At 34.1% G+C, this 25,233-nt stretch overlaps 1 protein-coding gene across 2 annotated transcripts in view; it reads right to left on the bottom strand.

The window, feature by feature from the left end:
• LOC105468262 (fibrous sheath interacting protein 2) overlaps positions 1-25,233 on the bottom strand; it is a 95,130-nt gene that overhangs the window by 23,211 nt on the left and 46,686 nt on the right. For both annotated transcript variants that reach the window (XM_011718362.3, XM_071073026.1), the window contains 3 exons: positions 23,807-23,843; positions 12,561-21,507; positions 637-10,076 (listed from right to left, as the gene is read on the bottom strand). In XM_011718362.3, the coding sequence (XP_011716664.3) occupies positions 637-10,076; positions 12,561-21,507; positions 23,807-23,843 (18,424 nt within the window). The remainder of the gene's footprint in view (positions 1-636; positions 10,077-12,560; positions 21,508-23,806; positions 23,844-25,233) is intronic.

Raw genomic sequence — 25,233 nt, 5'->3', positions numbered from 1 at the left:
TACAGCTGGGTTTAGAAAATACAAGTGTGTAAGTGGAAAGAAAATGGATACATCTTGAGAGGCCAGGGCAAATGGGAAAGGCTAACATAATTGAAGTAAAATAGAACAAATGTAATCTAAGAGTCTGCAGTCTAATGTCTGCGGATGAATGTTACTAAAAGAAAATGAGTACTACTCTGGTGCTTTAAATTTGAAAATTAAAACTATTTTAGATTGTTCCATATATCCTGATATTCTTTTAACTGACCTGCTTGAACATCTTTAGATATCCATAACGAACTAAGGAACTACACAAGTTTGCTGCTTTTAAATATTTAAATGACAATTATAACTTCTTTCAGTCTGGTTTTACTGTGAAGGGTATGTGCTTATAATCTCATTCTTAAAAAGAAAAATTCAAAAGGATTGTCTTAGGAAAACTAGTTTGAGACTTTTAGAGTGAGCCACAGAACTAACATGACAAATCCTAGTGAATAATATGACTGTATGGATGAACTGATGCAACCAATTCTCCTATTGGGCTGAGCAACAGCAACAACAATGAATGCATTTTCATATACTTATTTGAGGAAAGAAATCACAGAAGAACCATGTCTCACTATTCACTCATTTTCATGCCATTGCTTTTGCACTTACCTCTAATGGTTTTACATCCAGTCTTCCAGTCTTATCCAATGAGGGACGTCTTTCTCTCTTTCTCTTTTCTAAATTAGGTGCTTCTGAGGAGTAATTTCTCCCACTTATTGATGCTCTTCTCAGTTCTGCTATGCTACGTCCAGTTACTTGCAAACACTCCTGCTTAAGCTTCTCAAGAGGTTGAGTTTTTATAGAAATAACTGCTAAGTGTTCTGAAATAATTTTTGGATCTATTTTGACTGGTTTTTTTCCAACATGTGGAACTATTTTAATTGAAGATTCCTCTTCAGATAAATTTTGATCTAACTTTTCTTGCTCTAATTCAGGAATCACATTAAAAGCATGTTCTTGGGCCTTTCGAACAATTCTATTAATGTCTAGCTCTCCAGGGAGATCAGCATTTGAAATTGTTGAGCTAATTGTATCTAACGGAAAACTTGAAACTCCATCAATAATTAAACTAGCCACTTTTTTAGGAAAGGCTGTGTTTGTATCTTTTATATCATAATAAAGCTGTTTGTTGGTTCCTGATTGTTGCAGTATGTTGCTATAAACAGAATCAACAACCTGATAAATCATTTCTCTACTTTCTGGCTTTAAACAGTGCTCTTCAGGATCAGAAGTTATTAGACTAATGCTATTTCTGGAAATTTCAGTTGTTACCGATTTTGATAGTTGAGATGCAATTTTATTTAACTCAGGCTTTGATAAGTTCTTTTCATCTTTGCTTGAGGAACCTGGCAACCTTACTAGTTTAGCCAAGAACAAGGCCAACACCTCTTCTAAAAGTTTGGCATCTAATGTCAAACCTTTTCTGGGTGAAGACTTTTCCTTAGACTTAAGTTCATCAATAATTTTGATCACTTTTTCCATAATTTTGACAGCTTCCAGAACTAATTCTGAATTTGATACTTCTTCCTCTACTTGAGGTTGAAATTCAGAATTGGAAATTGCATTCACCATTAAAAAGCCTATTGTATCAGAGAGGACATTGCTTTTACCCATTAAATCTTTAAATATAGAAGTATAAGAGCCAGAGTGCTTTAAAACACTGGTATAAATATAATTAACTATGTTTTCAATAGTTGCATTATCAGCTACAGGCACAGTAGGTGATTTCTTGGTGGGTGGTACAAGTTTAATCTTACTTTTGGAGATAAATTCTTGGACTGAATTTAGTACTTTTGAAGTTATTTTTTGCATATCAGTTTCTAGAGATTTGGTTCTTTCTTTATGCACTTTTGGAAATATAGATAAAAGCTTTGATAAAAATTTCACAGCAATTTCTTCTATTATGTTGTAAGACAGCTTATGAGCATGTGATGGTTTAGGTAGGGGCACATCAGTAGTTTGGAAAACATCTTTAAGGATCTTTTCAACAATGTTTTCGACTTCCACACACTGATGTGGAGTTAGCTCTCCACAAAAATAGCTCTGCAACTGATTGCTAGCCACTTCTTGTAGAACCAAGTCAACTATGTTTTCTGAAAGGATTTTGCATCCACTGATTACACAATTTTGTATAATCTCTTGTGATCCAAACTGTGGCAAGAGATTATTATAAACAGACTGAACAACTAATTGAATAATTTCATCATCATCAGATTGTAAGGTTTCTACATATTGTATAGTCATATATTTATCTTGGGAGATCTCTGTTGCAACTGCACTTACTAACTTCACTTGAAGGAAATTTAGTTCTGTGAACAAATTGTCCTCAGGTTCTTTTGTTTTAGTGCTGGATATTGTTGAGAAAATTTTGGATAAAAGAGCAGAAATCACATTCTCTAAAAATTTATGAGGTAACATTATTGTATATGGTGATGAAGTTTGACATTCTTTGCTGGCTGTTCGGGCCAACTTTTGGACCTCTTTAACAACATCCTTAGATTCCAGAGGCAAACATGCTGAAACTGAAACCTCATCACAAAATATCAAGTTAACCTGATGCTGGAAAATTTCATTTATCACTGCACCAGTTAGTCTTCTTGCTAAATTTTCTCCATTACTGTTTATATTCTTACAAATAGAGTCTTGAGATCCATATTCATTTAAAATATTACAAACAGAAGAGTGAACAACTTTATTGACCAATGTTTTGTCAGTTGATGGTATCTTATCTGAAGAAGGTTTTCTTGTCATTTTATGCATAGGTGGCATTTTATCTGCAGATTTTATCTTAATGCTGGATGGTGCTTCATCTGTAGTTGTCTCTTTATACCTGGGAGGTACTTGAGGAACTGAAGACACTTTACCCACAGGGAACTGATTTCCCTTATCTGGCCTGAAAACCTTAATTTGAGCATCTGAAAACTCCTTTAACAGTGAATTGATGAGTTTCATAGCAGTGTCATAGAGTTTAGCTTGATTTTGCTTATCACTAACTTTTTGACATCTATCTTGTATTTGTGTTTCTGGTATAGAAGAAAAGATCAATTTTTTCACCATCTCAGTAATAACATCTTCTAAAAACTTAGCGGGAAAAATTCCAGGTTTACTCTCTGGTTGGTTTTGAGAATTGTCTGGTTTACTGGGTTCACTTTTAATCTCCTCTCTTACTTTCTCTTTTTCTCTCTCTTCCTCTTCTTTTTCTTTGGCAGGGACATTTTCGTTAGTTGAGGAGGATAATTCTTTTGTTGTAACAGACTGTGCTGAATCCCTGCCAATCTCTTGAATTACATTTAATACATTATCACCTGGGGGCCTTCGGTCGTAACTGAGTTTTGAATAATATGCTGGTTCTGGAGAAGAAGATAGTTCTAAAACATCTTCATAAATATTATCAGTGACATTTTGAACATATTCATAATCTGAGTGGTGTTCCTCATCCCTACCTGTTTGTGTTGGAGAGTCTCTTCTCCCCTCACTGACTGATGTTTGAGTTCTTATTTCCAAAGTCTCTGTTTTAGTCCCTAGATTTCTCTTGGACTTCGAGGAGGGTAACTGAAAGAGCTTGTCATCTTTTTTGAATGATCTTTCTCTTGCATTGTCAATCTTCTTTTTATAGCCTATTTCAGAATCTGATTCAAGTACTTCCTTCTCATATTCTGTATCATCAATTATTAATGAAAAATGTGTGTGTACCTCATGATCTTTCCCTTTTTTATCTCTTGGAATTAAATTTATTTCCTTCTCAATTTCTTTATTAAATGTTTCACTCAAATTTAGCTCCTGAGTATCTTTACTTTTCACAGTGGTAGTTGAAGAAGTAACTTTTGATACATTCTCACTGTGTTTCTGAGTACAAATTCCCACTTTATTTTCATTCACTTTCTTTTCATTTGTCACACTTGTAGCCAACCCTGATGTCAGGTTAATTATGCTGCTTTTCATAATTGCATTTATAGAGCTAAGTACTGGATTTTGGATGTCACCTTTTTTCATTGATGTGTCCTTGGTTTTAAAACTTTTCTTTCTACTCACTGTGCCTCTATTTATTTCCAAAGTGCTCATCGTGTTTCTGCAGTCTGAGGTGGAAGAAGTATCTTTATATGATTGATCTGGTAAAGAAAGTTGGTTCTCTTTTGCACATCTGCTTATTTGTGTAAAGGTGTTTTGTAGTAGGTGTTGAACCCTTTGGGTGATATTATCTGGATTTAGAAATGAAAAGAAGGTGGAAGACCAGTCTCCTGAAAAAAGTGGTTGAATCTTGAATGCAGACATTGCCTTCTGGGTTAGAGCAGCAATCATCCCTATAGCAATGTTACTTTCATCACCTTTTTGAATATCATTAGATGTGCATTTTTCTATGAACTGATCATATACAAAATTGGATATTTTATCAACTGTCTCTTTATCAATTGCTGGAAAAGAAAATATTTTTTCAGCATTTGGTAAAACTTTAATTTCATTTTTCATAAATTCCCTTATCAGAGAATTTGCAAGTTTTAGAGCCAAGCCCGTAATATCTAGCTCTGTTATTTCATTTTTCTTAGAATCTTCAGTAATAATGGGGAGAGAACAAAATTTGTGAACAAGGTCAACGATTATGTCTTCCAAAAATGTAGCTGAATATAGAGAAGGCTGTGTCTTTTCTTTACCAGATTTAGCAAGTTTGGAGACATGGTCATAATCAGATAAGTCACTGAAAGATGATTCTTCACCATGTAAAAATGGATGTAAATGATGATACATGATTTCTTTCATAATAAAACCAGCTAATTTACTGAGGAATGAGCGTCCTTTTTTGTCTGCATCTTTTTGTACTTCAGCTTGGAATTCAGATGTTTTCAAAATATTATTACATATGGAGTCAACGAAATTTTCAGTAGGTTCTAACTTCATACTTTCTGCATTATCTTCTGCCATGGAAAGTCGAATCTCATGTTCAGAAATTTCTTTTATAATTTCATCAGTCAATTTTGAAGCTATGTTCACAAATTCATCATCTGGTGGAAGCTCTTTCTCTTTTAGTTCATTTTCAGTGTGAGTTGAAGGGTTGACATGCGCTAGAAGCCTGTAAATCATATCTTCTAAAAGAGAACGAGGCAACACAGTAATATATGATGGCAAGGCATGGCTATCCTTTGTGATTACGTTAAGCACATTTCTGATGATATTATCAGCTTGGGGGTATGAATAAGAAGAAGACTCTAATTCTCCTGCAACTAATGACTGCACTTGATAATCATATATTTCTTCCAATAGCAAATAATATATTTTCCTACCAAAACATATTGTGTCACTTTGTATAACCCTATGTATTTGAATCAGAGACTTATATTGATCTAATACTTTTCCATATACAGAGTTGACTATTTTTTGAACCATTTCTCTATATATTTCTGAGAAACACAAATTTTCATCAAAGTTATCTGCAGCTAAAATCTCTGATGTGGTGAACTCCTGAACAATTGAATTTACCAATGTTGTAACAATCCTGGCAAGTTTTGGTTTTGCTCTATCTGGGTTTTCAGTAACCAACATATTACGTGAAAATGCATAAAGAACTTTGCATAAGAGCTCAGAAATTACTTCCTCCAAAAAGACAGATGAGTTGACAATAAAAGATAATTCTCTTTGTTTAGGATCTATTGCTTTCGATTTATAAGTTTGATCAACTGCAGCCAAAAGGAGAGTTTCATCTTCAGATAAAAATGATTGAATATGATGGTTAAAGATTTCTTTTATTATAAAACTTGCTATTTTTGGAACAGGTATGTCACTTATGCTCTTCTTGTCTTTTGTAATGGACTGGTATATATTTGAATGAGAAAGATCAGCATAAATGGAATCCACCATAGACTGGATATCTTTTGCTGAAATCATACTCTGTTTTTTATTCCCATATTTAATAATACATATTTCATGTTTTGAAATTATTGACATAATTTCATTTATCAGTTTTATCACTGTATTGCTTAAGTCTGATTTAGTAGTATCTGACTGCTCTGCACTGGTGTTCAATGGACTGATCTGAGATGTAAGCTGAGTAACTATTTTTTCCAAATGACTATGTGATAACATAGTGGTATACATTGTTGAAGCTTGTCTTTTGAATCTTGATTTACTTATATCATACTGAACTCTTTTTATTAAAACATTTGCACTGAGTTTGGAATATGACTTAAAAGGTAGATTTGCTATAAGATCTGGGTGAATTTGGAAATCAAAAATTTCAGCCAGGATGACATTAGTTATTCTTGCAGCCAATGTCTTTGTGTCATTTAGAAAATCTTTATTGGGCACTACTTCCATTTCATATTCTTGCAAAACTTTGCTATACACCATGTCAACAATTGTTTTGACTACATCCCTCTCCACTGGAGGTAAACACAATCTTTCCTCAGTATTATCTATAATGCTAACTTGGGCTTTTGAGAATTCCCCTATAATCAAATGTATGAGTTCTTCAGCTTTCTCAAACAGTTCATCTTCTGAATCTCTTGTGGATTTTGTTTGTACAATGCCTACTAACCTGTGGAATATTTTTCTTAAAACCCCAGAGATTACATCTTCCAAGAATGTTGAAGAGTAAGCACTGGTATAAAATAACTTCCTTCTCTCATCATCAAAATATGTGTCTGATGAAGATAATGATTTTCCATTCACAAATGGCTGAAGATGTTTTTGACAGATATGTTTAATGATGAAACCTGCTATTCTATCGATAAGAACATCATTACTGCTTACGATATTTTGCACAGCTGATTCTTGAGAACCAGAGGTTTGCACAACATCTTCAAATACTGAATCAACAAGGTGCTGAATATCATCTTCTGAATAAACAAACTTGGTTTCTTCTTCCTCTTTTGAAAATCGAATTTCATGTTGGGAAATTTTCATCCTAATATCACTAATTAGGTTTGAAGCAATGTCATTGAAATTCACTCTTGATATATCTTTTTGGGTTTCTCTGTTTAGAACCAGGCTAGATGCAGAAGAAAATAATTTAGATAATAGTACTCTGATCATATCTTCTAAAAATGTGTAGGGCAGCAAGGTGTTATATAGAGGTACACTCTGGCTTGGCTCAGTAGATTTACTGATATTACTAAGGATGTCCTGAGCAATATTCTCAGCCACTGAATTGGAATAGGTAGAAGCTGACAAATCCCCAGAAAACAGTGGATGAAGAAGGTAATCTGAAATAGCTGCTACAATTAAATTGGTAATATTTTCCACAAAAGTGCCACTATCTTCAGACTCTTTATCAACAGCAAAGTCTAGCCCATGCTGCTTTAAAGCATTTCTATAAACTGTGGTGACAAGTTCATCCACAATATCTGTATTGAAAGAAGAGAAAGACTGTTCTTTGTCATCATAAAGAATGTGAATTTTAGCTCTATTGAAATGCTTATTTATGGAGTTTACTATTCTTTGGGTCATGTTTTTCAACTCAATTTCAGTGTTATGTTTTGGGCTGAAAATCTTTGACAAAAGTCTGGCAACAATCTCCCTTACAAATGAATCAGGGTGAATATCTAAGGGTGATTGCTTCTGAGGTCTGTGTGACTCTATCACTTCACTCAGAACCTGTTTAACAATAGTAGACACTGGATCCAGTGGAGTCCCTGGATGACATAAAACCTCTCCACTCAAAAATGGTTGAAGATGATTTTCGATAATCTCTTGGATGATACAGCTGGCTATTTGGTCAACCATAATTGGGCTTCGGCTTACTATACTTTTTTGTACTGAAACAAGAGAGTCAGACATTTGTAAAATATTACAATAAACAGAATCCACCATCTTTTGGAGGTTTTTTCCAGTATATAGATATTGTTTATCATATATAGTGAAACAGATTTTATGTTTTGAAATGGCTGACATAACCTTATCTATTATACAAGTGGACATTTCATTAAAATCAGAACTCATTAAATATTTTTTTCCTAAAGAGGAACATGTAATGGGTGGAGGAATTAGCTGAGATAAAAGCCTTCTTATGACATCTTCTAAAAATGAATGTGATAACATGGTACTATAGTCTGATGAAGACCTGGGTAGAGAAGTAAATTCTGTTAGGTTACTTTGAAGCTTTTGCAATATAATTTCAGGTTTGAGAGGGTAATATGAATGGGGTATGAGATATTCCCTGAAGCAAGATGGCAGTTTGTAGTCTAAAATCTCTAACAATATGCCATTTGTTATTTGTTCTGCTACTGAGGCATTGTCGTACACCAGATTATTACCACAGATCATTTTTAATTCATACTGCTGTAAAACATCATAATAAACTGAGTCAACAATTTTGCTAACTGTTTCTGTATGAACTGTTGGAAAACACAGCCTTTCTTCAGCATTCCGTAGAACGGTGACTTGAGCATTATTAAATTCATTCACTACACTGTTGACAAGTAATATATTCATCTCATTGAGCCAGGACACAGTTATGTTTTTATTTTTGCCCCACAATGACATAGAGAGATTAAAAAACAATTCTGAAATTATTCCTTCCAAAAATGTGGCTGAATAAACACCAGCATATATACCTTCCTGATGTAGCTTATTATGAATGGCTACCTTATCCATTTCCTTTGTTCTCTGTTTTTCAAGAGGTGACACAGAAGAGGATTTTACTGCACAATGCTTGTCAAATGGTGTTTGTATTTTGGAGCTAACCACACTGGGATTATTCATGGATACTGTCAAAGAATTATTGTCATAGCTACCGAGTCCTAAAGAACTTTCATTTTGTCCTAATTCTATTAATTCTGGCTTTCTTGCTTTTGTGAAACTGGACTGTATTTCTCTTGTTCTATAGTTCAGATACTCATTTGCAAAAGGTAGACTTTCCGGAGCTTGTTGTATACTGTGAGATAACTTGTCCATCAATGATTTAACTAAGCTGTGGGAAATAATAGTAAGCATAGAGTCTGATGACAATAAGTCTTGATCAATTTCTGCCACATTCTCCAAAAGTTCTGACATGTAATCTACTTGAAGGCATTCATGGTCCATTCCTCCCTTATGATAATCAGATTTTCCATCTTCTACACTTTGAAGCATTTTTAAAAGTTGACATTCTTCTTCTGATGTTTCCTCTGAAACAGACCCTTTATCAAGAAAAGCAGTGCTTGTGCATTCTTCCAAAAGCATTCTGATAAGTTTCTCACATACAACATTGAGAAGAAAAACTGATTTTGAGGAGAGCTGTAGGTTATTGCTAAGTATGCTAGTAGGTTGTTCATTATTTGAGGAGTAGAAAAATGTTCTTTGTATTTTACCAGAATCCATACCCCTATCTAGGCATTCATCTGGTGAAAATAAATCTGAAACAATATTAAAAACTTTATTGACTACTTCTTTGGATTCACTTGTTTTTAGGTTACCAACCAGGCTGTTTAACTTATATGTAAGATAACTTAATTTATTTTTTTGAAAAGGTTGATCAATTTGTTGAGTAGAGAATTGCCAGTCTGTGGGGCCTTCCTGTCTATTGATTTTGTTGCAAACGGATACACTATTATTGCTATGCATAGAAAATGATTTGTTTCTTTCATTGCTTTCAAAGTGATAATCTATTTCTATTTCTTTGGACAGTACATGAATCACTCCTACTAAGAGATCCTGAAAGAGGTCATCAAAGCCACCAGAAACTATTCCTGGACAGTAAATGTATTTTGTTGGTATGGAAACCATTTTCTGTGCAATGTCAGCCTGTATAATTTTATTATTAAAAAGAATTTTAATAATGATTTCAGAAATACATAAAGCAAGTTCTCCAATGGAAATTGACCTGCTCTCAAATACTTGAGAATGAATTGAAATAATCTTGCTAAATGTTGCTTCTTGAATTTCCCATGCTTTCTCTTTTTCTCTACCCTTTTTGGTGCCATCAGAAATGCTTGAAGTTAAATGGTAAAGTACTGACTCAGTGAGATGTTTACAACATTGATAAATTGAAGAATCATTGTATATGTTTCTTAGGAGCTGTTTTGATTCATATTTTTTCCTTGACCATGTAGAAACAGCAGACATCTCTTCTTCACTAAAAACTTAAAAAAGAAAACATTGTAATTTTAGCATGGATTAAAGAAAAGATAGAAAATTTGATGTATTTGTAATTATTATTTACATATATATTTCACCCTTTGAGCAACTCACTAAAGAAAAATCTAGAAAAAAAAAAAGAAATTAGATTTTCCTTAAACATTTATTTATCACCTGTAGAATCTTAATTTTAGCCAGTAAGTTAAGAAAATAGCACCCCAAAATTCAATCCTTTAGGTCAAATGCTGATGTCTGCCTTGGTTGGATGGTTATGAACTCTAAGAAGTTGGAAAGCTTGGGGCAGAGAAATAATTTCCAGGTTTAGCGATGCATCCTACCATGTCTCCAGTGATATCTAGAGGTGCCATATAATTATTTTAAAATATCTTTAGACAAAACATTTAATGTTATGCTATGTTTTACTTTTAGGACATTAAGGAGTTGTGTTGCAGTATCAAGTTGACTAAAATAAAAATGTGGCAACTCCAGAAAAGCTAGTAATAGATTGTAATAGCAGTAGTACTTTAACCCCTAGATTATAGTTTGTCACAAAGAAGGAAGGTTGGCCCAGCCAGGTGAAGAACTCTATATTTGTTATGTCCAAAATTGTATTTGTTACAAATCATTACCTACTTGCAATGGCCAACTTCTGGGTGTGGCAGCTAAGAACAACACAGTTATTTTCCTCAGAACCTAATTACATATTACATATCTTCATGTGTTATCAGGCAAGACTCTATGCAGATAGAAGACTTTAGGCTGAGCTTTGACTACTACACAGGTTTTGGCCATGTCAAGATAAAGGGAATGAGGAAAAGGTATTCCTAGCGGAAGAAGGAAGATGAGCGAAGTCACTGGAAGACCTTGGAGATGTCTGAGAATAGGAATAGAATTGATAGAGCCAAGTATCAATGTGATGAAATCATGGATCTTCTCTTGCTTGTTTTGCTTTTGTTTATTTTTCTAAAATCAATTAAGTCATGCCTGGAGTAAGTCTATTTAAGAGTGTGTAGCTGTAGGCTGGGCGCGGTGGCTCAAGCCTGTCATCCCAGCACTTCGGGAGGCCGAGACAGGCAGATCACGAGGTCAGGAGATCGAGACCATTCTGGCTAACAAGGTGAAACCCCGTCTCTACTAAAAAATCTAGGCGAGGTGGCGGGCGTCTGTAGTCCCAGCTACTCAGGAGGCTGAGGCAGGAGAATGGCGTGAACCCGGGAGGCGGAGCTTGCAGTGAGCTGAGATCCGGCCACTGCACTCCAGCCTGGGCGACAGAGCGAGACTCCGACTCAGAAAAAAAAAAAGAAAAAAAAAGAATGTGTAGTTGTAGCTACATTGCCGTCCACCTTGGGAGAATACTGATTTTAAGGGTGGAAAATAACCTCCTTGTGCAGGTGGGTAGGACTGCTAATATCTCCAATTAGAATGATGTGTGAGTGATGTATCTGGGCTGGTGATGTAGCAAGTAATTATTGGTAACTGAAACTACTGTCCTAGTTCTGGGGTATTATAGTAATATTAAACTGAATTTTATTAATTGTTAATAATCAACAGTTTTTGATATTCAAAATGACTATTACATGTTGCTTAACCGAATATATAAACATGAACATACTTAGAAAGGTAATGCAAATTTAATCCCTGTAATGATACAGTTGGAGTATTATACCTAAAAGGAATTTAAGTCAGAATACTGGAATGCAAATAAAACAAGATATTTAATTCTACTGTTCTTTTAAACTTTGTATAATAGTAACAAAGCCTTCAAGAATACAAAAATTAAATGACTTTTAATCAGTTAACTGCACATCCCATATGATTATAAAGAAGTTATGCATAAGAATTTTTAAAACACTTTCACATTTTCGCCTCATGCTCAATGAAAATCTCCTGCTTTAAAATGGTCTCATTTTCTCTCATTTATAGATAGAGAAAACTGAGCAACACACTCTTCAAATTCAAATCCTGCAAACAGTTATTTATTTATTTATGTATTTTTGTATTATGATGAATTAGAAAGCAACTGAGGTTGAGCATGGTGGCTCATGCCAGTAATCCCAACACTTTGAGGGGCCAAGAAAGAAGGATCACATGAGGCCAGGAGTTTGAGAGCAGCCTGTGCAACATAGCAAAATCCTGTCTCTACAAAAAGATTTTTAAAATTTAGAGTGCAGTGGCATGCCTGTGGTCCCAGCTATTTTGGGGGAAGGCTGAGATGGGAGGGTCTCTTCAGTCCAGGAGTTCAAGGCTGCAGGAAGCAATGATCATGCCACTGTACTCTAGCCTCAGTGACAGAGACACTATTTCTAAATAAAATAAAATAATAAATTTAAAATAAAATTAAAATGTAACTCAGTAGTCATCTACTTCCCAGGCTATTTTCAGAAAAATAATGAATACAGCTTTTTAGACAGGAGATCTTTTAAACATGGCTTTTACTGCTTTTCTTCCTAAATCATGCAAATTTTTAGTGTATGTTCTTTCTTGCTTACCTGCAGTTTCAAAGTTCTTCAAATATGTGACCACAGATGTGGTGACATGTCTTGCTATCAAATGAACTTCACTGGAACCCATTTCATGATCAGCAAAAGTAAAGGACTCAACTTCCTTCAGAGTCTCTATCTTTGGGTACTCCTTATTTTTCAATTTTTGCAATAAAGAAGAATCTTCCCTGCTGGCTTTAAGGTTTTTGTTTTCTTTCTCAGGTATATAGTTGGTTTCTTTATCCTGCATTCTAAGCAAACTTTTTTCCTTATCCTTTTGTCCTCCAGATACTTCAGATAAATAACTTTGTGTTGATATGAAAAATGGCTTCATTATTTCCCTGTTCTCATTAGCATGTGGTTGACTCGGAAAGCCACAGCTGGATAGCACAGTATTGACAATATTTTCTGCAGCTAAACATATTTTGAGTGGAGAAATGGTTGTCTGAATTTGGTTTGGTTCAACAACTGGTTTTAGGTTCTCATAATGAAATACTCTTAGATTTTCACGTTTTCCCATTTCTATGAATGATAAGACTTGCTTTAATGCTGCTTCTGTGGAGTCATTTGCTTTCCTAAGCAGCTTTTGTAAGATACTGCCTTCAGGGAGGTAGCTATTTCCTTTCTTGGTCTCATCAAAACTACCAAAGTTAAATTCCCTTGGTCTGTGGTCTTGTACTTTGTTTCTAGAATACGATGGCATAGTTTCTGAATCAGGCCTTTTCATTGGCTCTGAGTTTTTAACTGTGTCTTCTACAAAGGATCTAACAGAGGTGGGTAAATCTGATGAAATCCTGTACTTTTCTTTCATATCTTCATCTGAACAAAACGCAAACGCAGTTTTACTCACTTGTGAAGGATTAATCCCCAAACTACCTTCCTTTAACTTTGATGTAAACGTTTTCATATTAGTTGCTAATTCAACCTGATTAACAGTGTAGGCATTTTCAGTTCCTTGTAGCAAACTTTCCCTTGAAAGCTTTTGTATCAAAGACTCATTGAAATAAGTACACTGGTCCATTAGTGTGCCAATGATCTCACTTGCTACAATGTTCTCTTTCAATATGCTAATTGAAGATGGTTCCATTTGGCTTATTTCCTTGTCTAGCTTGTTCTTAATTACAGCAAGCATGTCACTAATGATATTAACAGCATATGTAAGTAATTGTGAATGGAATGAATGAACCCGTAGAAGGATGTTCTTTGTGTTTTCCTCGAAATTAATAGTATTTGACTCGGATTCATCAGAAAACATTTTCAGTGGTTGTAATTTTGGCAACATTTTTTTGTTTAACAGTTTCTGTTGGACAGAAGAAAGGTTTTCTATAGGCATTTTCACAATTTCAGAAAACTCATATTTGGAGATATGTTTAAACTGCAAGTCCACAAATGACTCTAACATGTTTAAAACTGTTTCTACAATCTCTTGAACAATTTGGTTGCTAGAGCTCATAGAAATTTGGTCTTTCGTTTTTGTGTTATAGATTGGTAAACTGCTGAGGCTGTGCTTGTTTGGAAAACCATATTTACTTTTAGCAGTAATGTGTTCTTTACTGTTTGATAGAGTTTCTTCACTATCTGGAGTGGGAATTTGGGACAGAAAGCATAGCTGTAATTTTTCAAATAGCATTTCAACAATTTCCCTTCCAAACTTATTAATTTGTGCTTTAGTATCCTCAGCTCTAGTAGAAGCTCCTTTAAAATGATTATAAAACCTGCTTTCACAGTTCTCAAGAGGTGGCAAATTTAAAAGTGAAAGAGAAGATTCTAATTCTTTTGCTTTTATTGAAATTTCAGTCAAAACATTTTCAGTTATCATCAATAGCTTACATTTTTCATTTTCCTTGTCATTTGATTCTGTCTGCCACTTGTCAAACATTTTTTTAAATATACCTTCTCTAGGAAAAATGTGCTCTAGCTGTGAAGAAACATTCTCCAAGTAAAAACATGCTTGTTGTTTAGGAAGGGATCCTGTGCCTATATTCCCCTGTGAAAGTTTGAGAGGTGAGGATTTGATCGGGTAAGACAAATTGCAGTTATTTGTAACATACAATTCTTGCAAAACTCTATCAACTATTTTACTTGCAGCTGTGATTTTATCAGATGGTAAAGCTTTGGTTTGCTTTACCTTTCCAAATTCCTTCACAATTGTTTCCAGTATATTAATTATTATATCATTGGCATATATTTTTAGTTCTGAAGTGGGCAATTTTGTGTCCAGTAAATTTTTGGCATCTCCAGCTGACATGATGTGTGACAACCCAATGGCAGTCTTGGATCGGCTGTCTTTTGGGGTCTTCTCTCCAGGACCTAACTTGGTTTTGCTTTTGGCCTTAGCAGCACTCAGTCCTAAGTGTGGTTTTTTTGTAAATTTAGGCAAAGTAGTCATTTTTGACCTTTCTTTTAAATTTGCTTTAAAGCATGGCTTAGGGCTGTCCTTAGGGCTGACCTTTAAAGTGTGTGGCCTTAAAAGTTGCAACTTATCAGCACAATACTCAGGGGACAAACTCTCTTCTAGATGAAGTGAGACAAAATTTGTGATCTTATTGAGAACCATTTGAATTAAGTCTTTCTTCACTTGCAATGGTAAATATGGCAAAAAGGTGTTTTCCATCACAGAGATATTTTGACTGTCTACATAAGAATAAGCCTGTGGTATCACATATCTAGGGGAATTACTTATTTTTCCTGCTTGTTTAGTTTCTCTAAACCTTAATGGTTTCATTGGTAAGGAATCATTGTGGTCAGACATTTCAACTTCTCTCCTACTTTTATTATTTTCATATAATGATGTCACAACTACCAAGTACATTTTCCCCAAAACACTTTCAACTATGTCATTTGCTACACTGTTAATATGTGATAGAAAACTGTTTTTCTGTGTTGTGTCTGATGTTTTAATTTTAAAATTAGATATAAAGTTGGAAGTTTCATTAAGGGGAGGCAAATGGCCTATGACTTCCACTACTCTTTGATACAACTTATTCAAAAGTTCTTCCACTGCACTGAGCAGTTCACCTTTTTCTTTGTTTTTTGGTTCTCCATTTCTCATAAATATTTCTTCCAAAACAATTATCTGCCTTTTGTTTTCCAATATCATTTTGTTTTGTTCTAATGGATACTTTGTAAATAGAGATTGATTGGTACTTCTTTCCTTCTCTTTGTACCCCAACAATATTTCATTTGATAAAGTCAATTGTGAAAAGTTAGAATTCTCTTTTGAATTAAAACCAATTTCCTTTACAGATCTTTTATCATCTAACATCTTTAACATACTCTCAACAAATTCACTCACAATGATGTTTTCTTGGAACAAAATATTGTTTTGATATGAATATATCTTTTGGATTTCTACATCTAAGTCATTTTTAATAAGCTTCAAAATGGCACTGGCAATGATGTCAGCATATGTCTTAAGGCTAGCTTGTGATAGGTGAATTGTGGATCCAAGTTTTTTTCTGTGACTGACAAAAGTGAAATCTGTAAGCTCTTGGCTGAGAATGGTTTCAGTTGCTGATATTTTCAGGACATTTACATCTGATTCCATTTGGCTTGAATCATAAAGGATGCGGTCATTTTGTTTACAATTTTCCAATTCTGGGATAACAAATGACTTTTCTTTATGTTGGAAAGCAAGGGTAATTAATGAATCTATTCTTTCTGTGGCAAAAGATTCTAAACGATTAAGAATAGTTTTAGTAATGAAGTTAGCATTTTCCTCACATGAGTCAGTGGCAGATTCCTGGGTGTCTTCTTTCTCTACTACAGTTATCTGATTATTATCAGCATAAGCTGATTTCTGATTTTTTGAATATGAAAAACACTCTGTTTTCCTTTCAGTTTTTGACCCCTTAAGAGGCTGTTGACAGTCTGTTTTTGGAAACATATCACAGAATGTCAGGGGCAATCTTGCAGAAGTAGGATTCTTTGCATTTATGACAAGTGTGACAGCAGAACTGAGATTATGAAGAACAATATTCACTATATCATTAGATATCAAAATGACATCTGATTTAGGAACTGAAAGCTTAGGGATAATCTTATTTGCACCCTCCATGAACATTTCAGAATTTTCTTCTGAATGTTTATCAGCTATGCTACATTTCACAGTGGGTGCGGCAAATGAGAGATTATTCTGATACAGGGTTTTTTCATAAATATCACATAGGATACCTTCAATGGTATTTTGTATTTGAAGTTGAAGTACTTTTTGATATTCGGTCTTACTGAGCAGGTTTTCAATTACACCTTTTTGCTTATCTAAATCGATCTCTTTGTCAGCACTGTTTTTGTCACATTTGCCTTTACGTGATATAATGTCTAACAATGCGTTAACAATTTGACTTGCAATACTTTCAGAAATCCCAATGTCATGAGTTAAAAAAGGATTTTCCCTTTCTTTATCTAATTCATGTTTGATTCCTTGCAAATTTTTTCTAGCCACTTGTAGTGCATAAGTATTTAATTTAGAAAAAGACAGTTGGCACAAGTTGGTCTTTCCTGACTTAGTATGATCTACTGAGAAACAGGAAAATTGCTCGTCAGAATATGAATCTTTGGCTGATAATGCTTTGCTCAATGTACTGTGATCTTGCTGAATAGGTAAAGCCACTGGAATTGTAAAGTTGACTTTGGAACGAAAGAGAGATTTTACTTTGGAAGTAGCAAAAGTTTCTAAATTTGTTAATATTGCCTGTACAATATCTTCAGCTAGATTTACCTTTGCTTCTTTGTCAGCAACACTGAATCTAGACTGAAAAGTACATGGATTTTCATCCAACACAGTGACAGAGGACTTTCCTTCATAGGTGTGTTCATGAAGAGAAACATTTGCTGAAAAAGTGATAGTTTTATACCTATTTTCCCTTATATTTCTTTCTGTAATGGCAGCTGAATAAAGTTTGTGAAATACCGTCCTAACAATATTATCTGTTACTATGGTTATATCTGCTTCAGACAGTAAAGGATCCATCATTTTATCCATAAATTGAACAGATGTTTGGGGAGTTGTCTCATCAACATTGTGAGGCATGCCATTAAAATTAGAGTGGGAGAGAGAAAGGACATTTAATTGATTGATTAAAGTACTTTGAAAAATTTCATTCAAAATATTTCTTATAATGGGAGCAATTGGAGATATATGTGGTTCTTTGAGTTTTACTTCAATTTTGTTTAAGGTTTTTTCTAGAGCCCATTGTTTAAGAGAATGTGTTCTCATTTCTTCTCTTTGTGGTGATCTCTCATCAATAATTTTTTTATCTGTATATGTATCATCATCTAGAAATGAATTTGATTCAGCTCCTCCAGGAAGTTTTCCATATGTTGGCCTGTATCGATAAGTTTCAATGCCTCCCCCTTCAGATTCTGTTTCATTAAACATATCAGAAGATACTGCATCTAAAATTAACTTGACTACATCCTTAAGAATTTGAGTCTCAGGTGGTAGGTTTTTTTCATTATTCTTCAAATCTGATGAGGTCACATTTAATTCTGTTTGAATAGCCTTCAAAATAGCACTTGATACCTTCTTTGCATGCATATATAAAGCAGACAGAAATGATGTTTCATGTGTGTCTCTGGAAATATTGGTGCTTTCACATTCCCAGTCCATCATATTGCTTTTCTTATCTCCATCATTAATAGCACCCAAAATTTCTAAATGTCCATTGGCAAACCCTTCCAGTTTAGCAAAAACCATATTAAGAATATCTGAAGCTACAGCTTTCAGTTTATTTGGATGCATTTCTTTTGTGCTCGGTGTTTTGGAAGACACAGGGGCAACAGGCTTTGCCTCGTTTTTAGTCCCTTCTTTATCGTCCTCCTGAACCCTTCTGGAAACTATGCTGGAGATTATTTTGGTGGATTTGGCCATTTTCTCAATAATTGAAGCAAATGATGGGTTGTCAATGTCAAGAGACTCTGAGACAGCTTTTAATCCACAATTTGCAAAACTGGTATCCATGTCAACACCACATAATTTTGCAAGGATATAATCCAAAATGGCTTTAGAAATTAACTGAATATTAGACTGCAATGCAGCAACCATTTTCTGATTCGTATTTGTCATATCTCTGCTTTGTTGACTACAAGATGGCTGAGAATGAAGATGGGTCCCCAGGAGCTTCCTTAACATTTCATGTAGTGTTTCCCCAATTCTTTCTAACACTTGCAATTTTGCATTCTCTTTAATATGTTTTCCATCAATGACACTGTGGAGAGTACAAGGAGTAGCCAAATATTTGTGAAAAGATTTTTTATCCTGCCTATGTGGCAAAATGCTTTGTACATCAACACTGTCAGTTGCAGACTTTGGCTTACGAGAAGAGAATGAAATGCTTCTTTGATGTGCATTTTCACTTGATAATATATCATAAATACAGGTTAATAATGGACTTGCCAAAATGTTATCATCAATACTCGTGACAAGAGATTCTAATTTTTTATCAGTACTAGCAAAAAATCCTTTATCTGTAAGGGAGTTTGTATGGTCAATCTCCCTAAGATTTAGGTTTTCCTTGTGAAGTTCCAGTTCATTCTGGATAGCACATAAAACAATGTTTACTATTTTAGCTGTATACTTACTAAGTTGAGATTGTAATGAAGATTTGAAGCCCATATGCAATTTTGGGTAAATAAATGACTTCAATCTTTTAAAAATTGTACGAATGATCTTATCATTAATGTCATCTACAGGTTTAGGTTCACTTTTTCCAGATTTTAACCAGGAAGGCTTTTCAGGATCAATATCAAATAAAGATAAATATTTCATTTTCTTTTCACTGTCAAACCATGTCTTTAATGGGCATTTATTTGGTGCTTCTTTGACTACATGTTCAGTGTCAGAATTATGTAAGGAAGTCTGATGAACTGATGATGAAATGAAACTTTTAGTGGTATTGGAAATGTAGTTTGATGCCTTATGAAGTATGTTTAACACAGAATCTGTTATTTCTTGAGCCACTGTACTGATTTCTGAAACAGAAAACATCTGGTCTATCCATTCTTGATGTGACAGTCCTTGAGGCTTTTCTGAAACAAGAACTGAAGCTTCATTGCTAGTTTTGCTATCTAAGTGACCAAAAGGAACAGAAGATATGTCCTCGAGCATTTCTTTTAAAATACTTGTGACTATGTTTTCTGAAGCCTGTTGTATTTGATGCTTTTGATCTTGGCTGAAAGTTGAAATGTCTTTATTCAAACAAAGGTTTTTCTTTAAAATATCTTCATGATTAGTAGATGGTGGCTCAGTCTTTAATTCCCAATCATGAAATGCAGCTTTGTTTCTAGAAACAGGCTTTGTAGGTGGTTTGATATTTCTTTTGTATTCAAAACAAGTGTTTCCCTTTGTAAACCAACGATTAGGTATCTCTTCTTGTGATTTTCCTTTTTCATCTTTGAAAGTTGAATCAAGCACATTTTTTACAATGTTTTCTATTTCCTCATTTTCATCATCAGAATAAAGAACCATGCCTGGAACATTTATAGGTGGAAATCGTCTTCCAGACCTAGGACTATTTGACAGTCTAGTGCCAGTGAGTCTGTACTTTTCTTTGGTGTCAGAAGGACTACTTATTCTGGGTTGCCGTTGCTTACTTTTTTGAAAACTTTCATTTACTGGTTCCTGATGGAGCTGAACAAGGATGTCATCAAGTAGCTGAAGGAATACTACTGTTTCTTCAGATGCAATAATTCTCTCATTATTTAGTTCAGTTTGTATATAACCTAGTATAGCACTGATTGCTTCCTCTATATAACCAACCAAAGAGGACTGGGAAAAAATATTTGATATTAAATTTTGTACTTCTTCATTGACAATTAAACTAGCTTCATCAGATTCAAGACTAGATTTATTTTTGGCAGCTCTTTGAAAGAACATACATATTGAGTCTGTCTTATGTTGCTGGCAGGAAAGCTTAGTTGTGTCTTTAAGATGAAGAAATTCATTTTGCTTAGAAGATACAAGAGTCGTTAGTTTTTCTAAAATGGCATGCACCATGTCCTCTGCAATATCACACATTGGGTCCAAAGTATGAAGCTTTGAGTTTTTCAAAGGTTTTCCATTAGATGATGTGAGAAGTTCATCACTGGCTGCTAAACTTGGTTTAATGTCGACTGACAAATCTTGTGAAAACATCTCAACACATTTTTTCTCAACTGCAGACTCTAACTTCTCAAGCATATTTTCCACAATCTCAGAAGCAACTGAGGAAATACCAACATTGGAAAGCAAGACTTCTTTTACACATTCACATTGTTCAACAAAAACTTCAGCAGTAACAGAAGAGAGAGAGGGAATGGCCTGGGTTAAATCAGACATTATTTCTCGCAAAATGCTTTCTAAAATCACTTCAGTTTCCCTTTTCAAGTAACATTTAAAGTTAACAAAAACATTTTTTAAATTCTTCATTTCATCCATGGCTTTTGCTGTTTTATCACAACGCGATGAACTCCCTAAGCTATCTGTTTCAGTGGTAGCATCCTTAGATTTTTTTGTGCCTGTTTCAAATGATGCTAAAAGGTGACTATCTGATTTACAACTTCTGAGCTTAGGGTATGAATATAGCAAGTTGGTTTTATTATATTTAAGTTTAGAGGTTATAGATTGTCCTTTTACGTGATATGTTTTCCCCACAACTGTTTTTTCCACATGTGCATGAGGAGGTTTTATAGGCGTGGTTGGTCTCCTTACTGACATGTCAACTACAAATGCACAGGGTTCTGCCTGAAATGTTTTCGTTGTTGCAGATGTGTAGCTTCTATACGTAAAGTCTTCACTGCATGTACTACAGAAACTTGAACTATCTGAAGAGAGGATGGAATCATCAGATACTGGGTATGTATTATTTTGCAATCTTTCTTCATACTTTGTGATGGCTGGGTACAATATACTGGTCACTGTAGCCACAACCCAGGTCATTATATTCTGAATTATAATATTCAGTTCTTCAGAAGTTACCTGGAAAGGAGGTAAGCAGAGATGAAAATAAAGTCATGTAACAACTTACGTTTTAACAACACGTTTTGGAGATAGAAGGTAACATTTAATTTTTATATCAATGTATTGGTGGAATACCATTATGGTTTATGAAAGAAAATAGTAAAGAAATATCAGTTTAGAAATTTAGAATTTCTAGTTGGTTTATTCTGCACTACCGTGAAGTACTTTTTTGAGTAAGATTTATTTTATTCACCGTCTCTCTGAAGTTTCTTTTTCCCCTGGCATTTATTATAAGGATAAATGATTTTTTGTGTGAAAAATATCACTAAATTGCTGTCTAGGCACACAACATGCAAATATTTTGGAAAGAAAATATGTGATGTTTATGATCCAGCTAATTTTTAAAGATACATTAAATATTTGTAACAAAATATTTCTCAAAACAGATCATTTGGATGATTTCTCAAAACAAAAATATTTGGATGCTTTCAGAAACATCTGTCTAGCTGAGATTTGGGGAAGGAACATAAACCATTTTCTCTCCCAGTCCCTGCTGAAAGGGTGAGCCTGTGGTCTATAAATATAGGAATGACTAAAGTTAATTGTTAAGAATTATTTGATAGGCAAAAATAAAAGCTAATGCTTTATATAGATTGATGGGCTTTGTATCCAACAAAAAAGTATAAATACAAATTTTCCTAGATAGGAAAGCTAAGAACAGATACTAAAGTAAGGTAACGAATTAATTTAGAGAGAAAATAAAAGCCAAACTAGATTCATGAATCAAAGAGTAGGGAGGGCTGAACAAGGTTAAGAAAGTTAGACTATTAATTTGTTTGAGCTGGAACCAAGAACCAGATTTGAATAACCATTTCCTTAGTGACCAGTGTTGCTGTCATAGATTTGAACTGTACCATGGGTAGAAATAAATGCATCTGTAGAATTCTATAAACCTCTACTAAGTAACTGCAAATATATTTTGTGCTTACAAAACTCATCTTACATATAATAAAGTAGTACTCTTTTTAAATTGTTAAAACTCTTAAAACATACAGCTTGTAAACACAAGTAATTGGCAGAAAAGCTTAGAAGACTGATATGTAGGTCTCAGCGTAAATATGATTCCTGTAACTAGGCTTCTCACACCCAAAATATTGCCTAAATTAGTCTGAAATTATCCATATTTCTGAGAAACATTTAAAGAAAAGTTAACATATATGCAGCACACTCTCTTCGGACTCACTTGAAAGCATTTGAGGAGCACCCCAGGAAAGGCCATTTTATTCAGCTGTAATCCCCAAATACACAAACATATTTTTAACTTATTGTATGAACAATGGGTTAGTGGTATTAAACACATATTTTGAGATGACAGTCTATGTTGTAAAATACGTGTCTTAAATAAATTTACTCTAAATCAAATATTTAAGAACAATACCTAAATGTTTATAGAGAAGATAATTATTCTAAATCAACTACAACACATACCAATTATAAACTAAGAATTCAATATACATCATTTTTCTTATTACTAGAGATGATGAATAATAACCTACATTATTACTCTTAAGTTAGTTGTGGCAAAGAGATTCCAACCTCAATATACAAAAGAGGGATATATTTCTAACTTTTTCTTTGTAGTGAAATATGATAGATAGAATCCTAGTTTTTAATTGCTTTCTATTACAACATTAAACTGAAAAAAATTCCCTTGGGTCAAAGCTTTTGTATTTGCTGCATATTCTGTGAACTGAGCAAGTTTCCATGTTAAATAGTGTGTCAGAGTATGTGTTGTTCCTCAAATCCTTTCTCTTTCCTGACCGTTCAGTCTAGATCCAGAGTTAGGCCTCATAAAAACACACTATCTTATCTTTGCCTGTTCCAAGTCTCAGCTCACAGGTGACCAGGTCCCTTTTCACAAAACTGCTGAAGACAGATCCAAGCATCTCAACTCACCTACTACTGAGTTCTCCAGCAAGATCTGAAAGGCCTTATTGATTAATGGCTTACCATGATATAATAGGCTTGTGGTATTTGATTCTCTTCCTATGATGGTTAGGTCCGTTAATATCTCACCATTCTATACCCATGAGACCTTGTCTTGAAGGGTCAGTATTATCTTTTGATAACAATTTTGGACCACAGAAAAGTATAAGAATGAACTGAAAGTAAACTTCAAAGAAGAAAGAAAGGGCAAAAAGGAAGCCTAACAAATATCAATGGATGATTCTTATTAGTTAACAAAATATTTTCTATTATGACGCCTCAGAAACTATGACTAATATGTTGCTTTATCAATGGATTTTATGATACATACTTTTTCTTGCAAGCAATTTTTCAGGATGTTTTGTTGCCTGTAAAGAAAGGTTGATCATTTAGTTATTACACAGAGTCAAAAATTTATAAAACTTTTCCCAAAATTTCTAATTATAGAATCATTTTGTTGTTTCTAAGAGTTTTTCTATAGAAATTCAAAATGAAGAACACAGTATTTTTTCCAACACCCCTATTTCACTTCCTCCTTAGACTGGCCTCTAGTTTTAGAAATGTGCTTTATTACCCAGGGGAACAGGAGTATGGCTGCTGCATAAACAGTGTCCCTCTCTGATCCTTATACTTCTAACACACCTTAGCCATGCCTACATTGTGTTTCTCTGAAAATGGATATAGGATTTGCAGGAAGGGGGCAGATGAGTCCCTTGTGACTGCTAAAAGGCCTGATGGAGTAGCAAGGCATCTGACCAGAACTTTCTGAAAATCCTTTATTTGTTCGTTCAAATGCCACAGTTCCACTGTCCCCTCCCCATATTCCACAGTAGGAAGAAAATATGTGAATGATTATTCAGTAACTATGGGTTAAAATAATAAGTTTCTAGCTATATTTAATACCGATTTAGATGCATTCCTTTTCTGTGTATGACAATATTCTATCATGTATTATTAGATTTACCATCACACACTAATGAAATAAAAACATAGTTTTCTGAATTACAAAAAAAAAGCTCAATCATAAAAATAATAGAAAATAAATATTTATTAAAACAAGATCTACATCTGAAGTCTGATTTATTTTCTTATTTTTTTTTGCTGATTTGAACTGTTTCTTTTCTTCTTTCTACTTTCTTAAGAAAATCGGCACTCCTTTCCAGACCTGTACTCCACATGATCAAATTTACATTTCCCCCAAGGGATATAATTTAATTTTGAGAAACAGCCAGACTGAAAACTATATCCTATATTTTGGCAGAAAAAAAACAAACAAACTTCACTGGGTTCAGTTCATAAAATGGGCTTCATGACAACAGTCTATCCTTAGACTAGTACCTTCTGGCAGTATGCAATTAGGATCATGAAAGCTGATGTCAGTGACACTGTTATCATTTGTCCTAATTTGTTTTTCTAGGATCTGGTTTCTTAGGTCAACCCAAGTTTCCACAGGTTTTTCTCTTAGATATTCTGCAACCTAATGCATTCAGATTCACTTTTCTGTTTTCTTCATGTTATATCATTGGCACGAAACATAACTCAAGGAGTTGTATGTATTCATTGACAGCAGTTCCCAACAGACTTTCTGCTCCAAAAGCATACACACAGAACCAAACAAAGTGCAAAGGCCTACAGGTAAAATTAGTCAGGAAACTGAAAAAGCTTCATTGGTGACTATTAGAAAACAATTTTATTAACCAGATAAAGCATGGCATCAGCAGAAATGGCAGGGTATCTTCAGAAATTCATTCCTCCAAA

Source organism: Macaca nemestrina, chromosome 11 (assembly GCF_043159975.1).
Source record: "Macaca nemestrina isolate mMacNem1 chromosome 11, mMacNem.hap1, whole genome shotgun sequence".
In the NCBI taxonomy this organism is placed as follows: Eukaryota; Metazoa; Chordata; class Mammalia; order Primates; family Cercopithecidae; genus Macaca; species Macaca nemestrina.
Note: the sequence above shows the minus strand (reverse complement) of the source record. Positions and strands in the feature narration are given on the sequence as shown.